The sequence below is a fragment of the Patella vulgata genome, chromosome 8 (assembly GCF_932274485.2).
Source record: "Patella vulgata chromosome 8, xgPatVulg1.2, whole genome shotgun sequence".
In the NCBI taxonomy this organism is placed as follows: domain Eukaryota; kingdom Metazoa; phylum Mollusca; class Gastropoda; family Patellidae; genus Patella; species Patella vulgata.
Window position 1 is genome coordinate 15,994,018 of NC_065886.2, and position 9,609 is coordinate 16,003,626.

The 9,609-nt window shown below is 35.1% G+C and overlaps 1 protein-coding gene across 1 annotated transcript; it reads right to left on the reverse strand.

The window, feature by feature from the left end:
• Positions 1 to 6,365: 6,365 nt before the first annotated feature.
• LOC126830778 (conserved oligomeric Golgi complex subunit 2) lies at positions 6,366 to 9,360 on the reverse strand. The gene has a single exon (XM_050561174.2). The coding sequence runs from the start codon at positions 9,239 to 9,241 to the stop codon at positions 6,986 to 6,988; it is 2,256 nt and encodes a 751-aa protein (XP_050417131.1). The 5' UTR covers positions 9,242 to 9,360; the 3' UTR covers positions 6,366 to 6,985.
• Between the last annotated feature and the right edge of the window lie 249 nt (positions 9,361 to 9,609).

The window sequence follows — 9,609 nt, forward strand, 5'->3', positions numbered from 1 at the left end:
GCCTAAATAAATTACATGTAGTAGATACTTGTGTGTCATAGTTTATGGCTCTATCCAGTTACTAAATGCATCTAAAAGATTAGGTTATATATTATACTGTACAATTATTAACAACACGTAACTTGTATGTGTATATAAAAGTAAATTTATATATAATCTAGAACACAGAACTTACTGGCATGAATATAAATTTGGCTGCCTTGTGGAGTCAACGTCCGATAACAGTTTTTTTTAATATGCTGTTAATTTAGAATGTGCCTTAAAGGGCTAATCCCGATAATATTTTGGAGAATAAAACTGCTTAATTTTGTGTTAAAATCCTCTACCTTAGGGCCGAGCAACTAACTCGATATATGTGATAGGTTTTCAAACAACTTAACCCTGTCAGTCTTCATCTGGAAATGGAGACCGGTGTCCCAAGCTGTATTATGCGGTGTCTGGATAAAACCAGACTTTTATTTTATAAAAATAATGTGTAGGTGAAATTTACCTTTCGTTATCAAGTACAGCACATGGGTCATTCATTGTATAGACCTCTAAAGAAATGGGGATCCATTATCATCAGGTCACTCACGAAAAAATTGACCCGAAATCTTAAAAGGGTTACGTGTCCGGATAAGCAGTTTTGTCGCTCACGTCCAAACGACTCAAAATTTTGAGACAGGGTAAATACACCATTCCTCTATATTTTCGCGCTTAAATTTCATACGTACTCGGCCTTTTACACACTGATCAGCCGTGGATTTTCGCTAGGCCGCTACAATCACTGATAAGGATGACATCGATGCGACTTAACGAGTCCCAAATATTAACTTTTTTCTTCCATCAAATTAAATTCTAAAACGTTATTAAAATTCAACATTTAGCCCGAATCAGTAACGTCTTATGTAAACAATGCACGCGCTATTGAGCCAATGACTGACGCCGCGTGATGTGACGTCACGTGTCGAAACAGTCATCTGTAACAGAGATATTAAAAGATCTCTGTGAAACAGATTGGGACTTTTATTTTTGAGACTATGTTCAAATTGGGATAGTCCCTTTAAATAATACGTAAATAGCTGTATCATATTTTTGTCAATTCGCCAGACATATTTTATAATATCGATCAACCATGGGATTCGGGAAGTTAATGTTCTTGGCAAGTTAATGTTCTTGGCAAGAACAGATATTACACATATATTGTATACATGTATAGGCGTATATCAATATTGTATGCAAGTTCTACTCTTGCCAAAATTAGGTTTTTTTTTTTGATTCGTTAAGAAATGAGTTACCCCCTTTTGATGCGCTAACTCAATGGGGATGCTCGATTGCCAAACCGGGATGTTCCGAATTGACGGAATTCAATCCTGTAAGTCCCGACAAATACAATGAATGCATGCGTTCTAGCCCCAACTTCCCATTTATACTCGATTGTCACTATTTTTGGGTTTGACAGAATTCAATTCCGGAACGTTCAATCGAGCCGAACATTCCCCCATGTATAATATATGGCTAAATACAACCGACGAAATAATCTTGATTATGAACGTGCAGATAAAACAATGGGATCTATTCAACAGTACTGAAACAGGATAATCAAATGACAAATATATCCAGTATTTTTTTTTCTGGAAATGTTTCTTACTAGTTGACATTATGGCCATGTAATTTGAATATTTATAAACTCCAAAATGTCATTTCAAATATAATTTTAAGTCACGGAGGAATGGAGAGAGAGAGAGAGAGGGAGGGAGAAATGGCCACTCAACAGAAACTAGTTCATTTTAAATATGATTTTAAGTCAGGGGGAATAGAATTTCTTATTGTACCCTCCTACCAGGCTATCCTACTCTTTCACTGTAAATCAACCCCTGAGACGATTCTTTGGACAGAGTTAATTCTTACTGTGTAGGCAACTGGCTTACCGGAGTTATCACCCTTTATTCCAACGTGTACATGGAACTTTGGTTCTTTGGTCCCTCTGAATGACTAGATGCTGTTCCTTGCTAAGACCCTCCATCCTGCACCACTGGGACCTTCTGGTTATTAAGCCAGTGCCTGACTGAGCCACTGTGGCTCTCATATTGTAATCTAATTAGATTGGTGAACATTAAAAATGTTATACAAAAACATACTATGGAACACAATTACTATTTTGATTAAAGCGACGTTTCGTTGAGGGTTCTCTCAACGTTTTCAAGCAAATGATAATGAAAATAATGTACAGAAGGTTTATATACAAAAATGTTTCAAGCGGTTTTGGGACGGATAATGTTATTTATTTATATACATGTATACATGAACTAACAATATATAAAAGTGAAAAAAAGACTTCATAACAAACATACATACATGTAGCTAGATACTCAATATGTAAAATACAGTATTCTTTTTATACAACTATATATGTAACATAAAGTGTATTTGTCTATAAAAATAAATTTTCCATTACAGAACTTGTGAAGTTTTCATCAAAATAATTATTAACCATGTACTTTTTCTATGTTTCAGTTTTAACATATCAAGCATCAGCAAACTCAGAAATAATAAATTCTGTTGTACATGACAAAATATCAGGCCCTAGTGTGCTAGTATCTGGCATTTTAAACTTTGTGCTGGAAAGGTATGAATCAAAATAAGAACAAGACACAATGTCTGTGACAGGTGCCTTATTTCCAGACATGCATATTGGATAATAATAAATAAATAAAATACCTACAAAACAATCCACAAATAAACATTAAATAGCATGTCAATGAAATAAATTTACATCCTCTAACCTGTTTTTTTAATCAAGTTTAAAATCTTATCTTTTCTCCCATAATTCTAAAAGACAAAAGCAAATTATTCCTATGAGCATAATGAGTATGAGAAATTCCAATGATATAAATTGAAATGGATAAACATCACATTTCAAGTGTCATTGTTTAAAATAATAATCAGATGAAAAACTGGCACCAAGTTTTAGTTTATCCAACTGGTTTTTACATGCTCTATCAGCCTTTTCATTTGCTCAACTCCTGATATTTTCCTCACTTTTCATTTTTTAAAGAATCATCCTCTAAGCTGTCTAATTGGTTTTGCTAAAACAGGTACCATTAAATACTGGGTGAGATATAATACAAAACCTATTATCAGGAACACCGATATAACAGATATTAGTCCAAATCTATATATCACTGAATAATCATATATCTGAAAGGATATAAAAAGAATAAATATTCAGTTAATAGATTGAAAAAAAATAAAATGTCAAACAATTGTTTGGGCAAACTTTAACCCCATCATCTGTCGAGTTTGAAGTACATGTACCTTATGTTAAATGACCCTATATATATTTATTCATTAGTCTTCACTTCGGATGTACAGAAAACGAATGCACGCTTTACCAAGAGAACTAAGTCAACGGTTTTGCACACTCATTACTATTCATATAATATTATGTACCGTACAAAGGTCATGAATATGCATGTTCATGTTAACATCTGGCTCTTTCTAATATCTATTTTGATGAATGGCAAAAAAGGAAGAGTCAGAAAAATAATGTACAGTAAATTGCAGGACCTTGTTTAAAAGAATTGTTTGTTTAAACAATAGATCCTGCCCCATATAGTCACAATGAGAATGGATGCTTTTCTTTTTTATGCCATAGCTTTGATTGATGTAAAATTTTAAACTGGGCATGCTTTTAAGTCATTCTTTTTATTACCATACCTTAACAGATTCATCCGGTGCTGCAACTTCTGGTTCTCGTGGAATAAAAACTAAAACAACTGTTAAAAACCCAGCTAATAATATAGCTAATGGTCCAAGATTGCTAAAGAGAAAAAATAGAAATATTAGATTTTAAAAAAATGATATTATCACAGTATTCTTGGAATTGTGACTCGCATCAAACATCAAAGTATGTCAATCAAGAAGCAATTGTGAAGAGAACCAGCTTATCAAGTTTCAAGTCGATTGTACTCAAATTGGGGTAGCCATAGGTCATTTTTGAAAAGTGTCTCCCTAAGAACAAAAAGATCACCAAGTGTATGGAATCCATTGCTGGTTCAAAAATGTATTGTGATACTGGTACCATGTATTTTGATGAAAAGAAGTTTCAGCAGCTCAAAGTTTGTAGTTTGATATTGGTTGGTTATGTTGGTATATTACAAACTAGTGGTCTTGTTAAAAAGGAGGGCAGATGAATAAACAGAGACATCTTTCCAATATAAAAATTAATCAATTACTTACACCTAAAATAAAAATCTGAAATGAAATATTTTTTTTTTTAGTAGGCCTATAGTATGGTGCAAATGACTGAAATTCAATTTGGAATTAATGAAATGTGATTTAACATACATGTACTACATGTCTGCAACAGGATAGCAAAATTCCAACTGTCAAGGGGTCTTTTACGTGCACGCAAACGTGTAGGCCTACACAAGACCTTGCTTTTATTGTCCCAACCAAATGAATAGACACCGTTCCTTGACAGGCTCTCCTTCCACACCACTAGCAATGTAGCAAGAGGAAAACCACACTGGAAAATAAGGCCCAAGAACTCTCTCTCTGTCAACACCGGGATCGAACCCTGGACCCACTGGTTAGTGAGTCTGCACCGCATGCATTCAATGTGTCGTGAGCGAAAAACATTTGACCTGTCTTTCAAACTATTTCTTTTGATTTCTTTGACATATTATTAAATATTTTAAATGTTTGCGCTTTTGACTTTTTTTCACTTTTTGTTCAAATGAAATTTACATTTGTTTACTTACGAAATGGATCCTTGTGCTCTTGTTAAAGCAAGGCAGAGAATCAAACAAAGAACCCAGATAAAGGCCAGAACAAATAATCCTTCACCTATACCTAGTACTCTCGCCATTTTTACGATACTTATCTAATTCATTGATAGAAGAATTAAGAGACAAGTTTGGACACCATCTTGTTCATGACAACAAATATGGCGGGATGTTAGCCAACATCGGTTAAAAGACATCGCTTCATTGGCCAATACTGGATTTTGATCCAATGAAATTCTTTTACCCATAATCCATTTGCCCCAATTTACCAGTCCCTTATAATTGTCGACGAAGCCTTGATCTACCAGTTATACTGTGCTTAGTCTATGAGTCTACATACAGCATTAACCTCTCTATAGAGTGGTTACATGTTTGCAATTACCAGATATATTTACAATATGGAATTTATTTTTAAAAAAAGTCAGAAAATTAGGCCAAAGTCTTGTATTACATTTTAATTTTACATTGATAAAACATGTACAGACCAAATACAGAAGATAGATAATATGCAAAATCTGTTTCTCTAACAGATGTGGGGATCCACTTACCTTAGTTAGTGTTGAGTCAATAATAATTGTATTAAACCACTGCCAATATAGATAATTTATGAGGTCTGGGAGTACAAATTCTATCTCCAAGGGGACTGTTGAACACTGATGATATGGATTCTATCTGGGAGCCAGGGTGCCTCAGTGTGTTAGGACACTCACTCGCTAACCAGGAAGTCCCGGGTTTGACCTCCGTCTTGGCTGAGAAAGTTCCACAGGATATTTCGGCATGGTTTCCCCATGTCAGAGTCTGCAGGGCCTAGTGAGCAACAGCACCAAGTCATTTGAGTGGGAGGAAAACCCAAGGTCCTGTGTACACATTGATGTGTACGTATAAGAATTCTTGACAGTTGCAATTCAAAGTCATAGCGCTGCTGTCTGTCTGGGCAAAATTTATTTCCCTTATTATAGCACACTGTATATGGCAGATGCCCCCAGTCTTCATTAGCCCTGACTGATGGTGCAGAAGAGTAGGACCTTTAACCCCATTTGTTCATCTTACTGCACAATTATTCATAAACGTTTACACCCAATAGTAGTTATACCTACTGAGTGCCTCCAAATGGCATTTTATTTTTTCGTTTGGGAAATTTGTCTCCAGTTAATCTGATCTTTTTATTCTTCAATCAGAAGTTATCTTTGTCAGGTTTTTTGAAGCACTATAATATTGCAACATATCAGGGACAACATCAACTTCAATGAGGTTAGATATTTGGTGGGACAAAAAACCAAGGTCATAAACACCATAAATATTTTATTATATAAATAAAATAACCATATACATACAGTATATTAACATCTTCTAAATATTACAATAATAATTTCCAAACAATTCTCTTACAAATATAACAAAGTTCTTGTTAATTATTTCCCACATGAGGTTAATGATGATGATGATGTCATTAATACATGTATTATTAATATTCTATATGTAAAGTTAGTCAATCTACATCTATTGTAATGAATTACCCCACTATGTAAAAACAATAACAATTTATTTTACAATTTGTTTTCTATATTTACTTGATGGATGTAGCAAGTTGAGAGGGGGGGGGGGAATATCAGTTTCAACACTAACCAAGTCATTCTGGGACTAACACTGAAATTGGAAATCTTAATTAAAAAAATTTGTTTGTGCATGGGTCTTTTTAGAAATAAATTTATGTTGCGGGGAGCTTCAGATATGTCCCTTATTCTCATTCAAGCATGTGGTTTCTTGAAAATGAATTTTACAATATAAAAACACTAAATTAAACTTGCTCAAAAGAACTATAAAACATTAAACAAGTCGCATAGTGATTTTTCAAAGCATTCAGAACTGTTCTGCTAGCTTCAAATAAGTTTTATGTACAAAATTGGCCTTGGAATTTAATAAAGAGGAAATATATATTAATGTTTTTAGGAAAAGTACCGTAGTTAATGTAAAATTATAAGATGTCAGGGCCTTCTAATAGCCTATACATGTATATCTCTTCCCTGTCCATAAAGCTAGAACAGATGTTTGTGTTTTCATTTCTTAGTTTACTACTGAAGATGATTTAATCAACAGCAATATATGTTATATCACATGAGAAAAATTGCATTCAATAATTCCCTCATATAACAACTCTGTACAATGATTTTTTTTTTTTTTAAATATTTAGCACTTTAATTGATTGGACATTTTTATTATGATGTCATTGCAGATTTGGCTTCCTGTGACAGCTCTTGTAATCTTTCAAATCCTACCACTGACGTTTTCTGGATACCTTTACTAGAAATCTTTTCTCCATAACACTTCACATCAATTATAATCTGTTGCCGTACTTTATCATCGTCACTCATACCATGGCTATTAGAATCATTTGTTTTGTCCGTCCCTCGCGCTTTCTTCAATCGTTTTAAACTCTCCTCCATTTTTCTGACTGATGTTAAAACATCTGAAGTCACGGTCACATATTGTTCTGTTATATTACTAAAAACTTCTAGCAAAAAATCTTCTCTTTGTTTCTCGGCCAAGCTGTCACTGTGTTCCTCTAGAAACACATCCAACGGTTTTGTTAAACTGGTTACATATGAGGAAGGTTTACTAGGAACTTCTCGATTAGTTTTTCTATAGAGTCTAGGTATATCATTTACTTGTTTCAAGTATACAGAACACTGTTTGATCACATCACCTGATACAAACGATTGGAACTTTGGCAATCTTAACTCAAGGCTTTCAACAGACTCCTGTAAACAGGCCTGGAGAAGATCGGTATTGGTATATCCTGCTAACTCCATGCAAGGTTTTACAATTTGCACAAAATATCCATCTAACAGTTCTGTAAGTTTAACAGCATCAGAAATAAGGCAAACGATTTGTCCAACAGTAATTGGTGGATTAAAATTAGATGTAGTAGTGCTTGTGGTCAACAAGTCTTGGGGAGCGGGAGAGACTGATCGGATAGTTTCTGAAGTCACAGACATTTTATCAAGACTGCTTGTTGAAGCCGATGTTCTCATGGTCACAGGTTTTTCCGCTTCTTTTCTTCTGTTAGTTTCTTCTTCATGAACTTCATCTAGCCAGGATGTGTAACGTGACAAAATTTGTAAAGTCAGTTTCCAGAATCTGTGGCTTAAAGATGATAGATAAATCTCCTTGTTCCAACATCGTTGTAAACATTGCCATAATGCAGCAGTGGAATGTAGCTTGAAAGGAGATGACTGCTCTGTTGAATTGTTAAAACCAGTTATCAAAGCCGATTCAACTGATCCAGCCAAATCTTGAAACCTTATTTGGAAATAAACAGGTAAACTCCATTTATGCAGGAATGTGTGGTAGCTTGGATGATCTCGTAGTCGTTTAACACTGGCTTGTGAGCCACAACATCTTTCAAACCTGGTCAGAAATTCCATACTTTGCAAATATTTTTCATGGAAAATATCAGGGTTGCCTGGAGCAAATATGGATGGAGTTCTGGCCTCAAAGTTACTCACAATTTCAGGCCAAACCGAATTGACCAGAAAATCATAACCTCTAACAATCTCCATTGTTCCTGAGCTTCCACTTGTAACATCTTTCAAAACCTTACAATGTTTTGGAATAAATTCTAAAACTTTGTCAAAAAGACCCATCAAGCCATTACCATTAGCCTTGATAAACTGCTCAGTGATGATTTCTTCCATGTAGGGTTTCACAATATGTTGTCGAAATAAATTCTCGGCATCTTTAGTCTTGTCAATTAAAGCATACGTTCGTAAACACTGTCTCAAAATTTCTACATTCACTGTCGCCAGGCCATCAAGAAAAGCTCCCTCAAGGCTGAACTGTAACGTTGTTGTTATGTTGGCTATCCTAGGTTTTATTTTCTCCACCAGGGGCAACCCGCGGCTTTTTGTTACATAGAATTGTAATTTGTTAAACTCTGTCGCTACTCTTTCAATCAGCTGTCCACTTAATTGTCCAGGATTGACCGGTTGAGTTTCAGATGTGTCTGGTGCCATTTGGATTCCCAACAACTTCTCAATTCTTTCGACTGAATGTGTTATATTCATCAATCGCTGTAAACAGGCCTTTTTCTGTTGCACACTCTTTTGTTGATTTAGCTTTCTTTCAACAACTTCAATAGCTTCATCCATGGCCGTCCGGACACTCAGAACTTCTTCTTTTAACTGGCCTAACGGAACTGTCAGATGGCCAATAGCTTTGTCCATGCCAACCAGATTAGTTGACAGGTTGACAAAGTCTGCATAGTCTTTGTTGATCAGTTCAATCATTGCACTTTTCAGGATCTTCAAATAAACGTTTAGGTCGTCGCATAACGTTTCCAACTGAACTCTTCGTCTGCATTCGATAACAAAATCGTCAACCTTGAATCCCGGTCTCATAAACTCTTCCTTATCAAAGCATAATGTTGCAGGACCAGAAGGTAGACTGAACCCCTTCCCTGTATCAACCGTCATTTTGATGTTATTAGGCTTTAAAACATGGAATAATTCTTATTTTCAAAAATAAATTTTATCAACAAAAAATTTATCCCGATGATGTGTCAGTTCATTTTGACCTCCTAAGATTGAAGAAGCGAGAAGGGAAGTAACTCTATTTTCACTAAAGTAAAAGTAGAAATTTCGTCCACGCTCAGCTCGCACACCTAACACCATAAATTTCCCCATATACATCAATGTCACCTCTCGCCACCTTGACCGGCTGTGAACTTTTCATCAAAGTTTTGTTGGGTTGAACGATTTCTACCATAGATGTAATTCAGCTCTGAACGTAGGTCTCATAACACTCGCCTAATGAGACCTACGTTCAGAGCTGAACTACCATA

Excerpts from the sequence above, each read along its gene's own strand:
- LOC126830778 (XM_050561174.2), bottom strand. The coding sequence starts at position 9,241 with ATGACGGTTGATACAGGGAAGGGGTTCAGTCTACCTTCTGGTCCTGCA.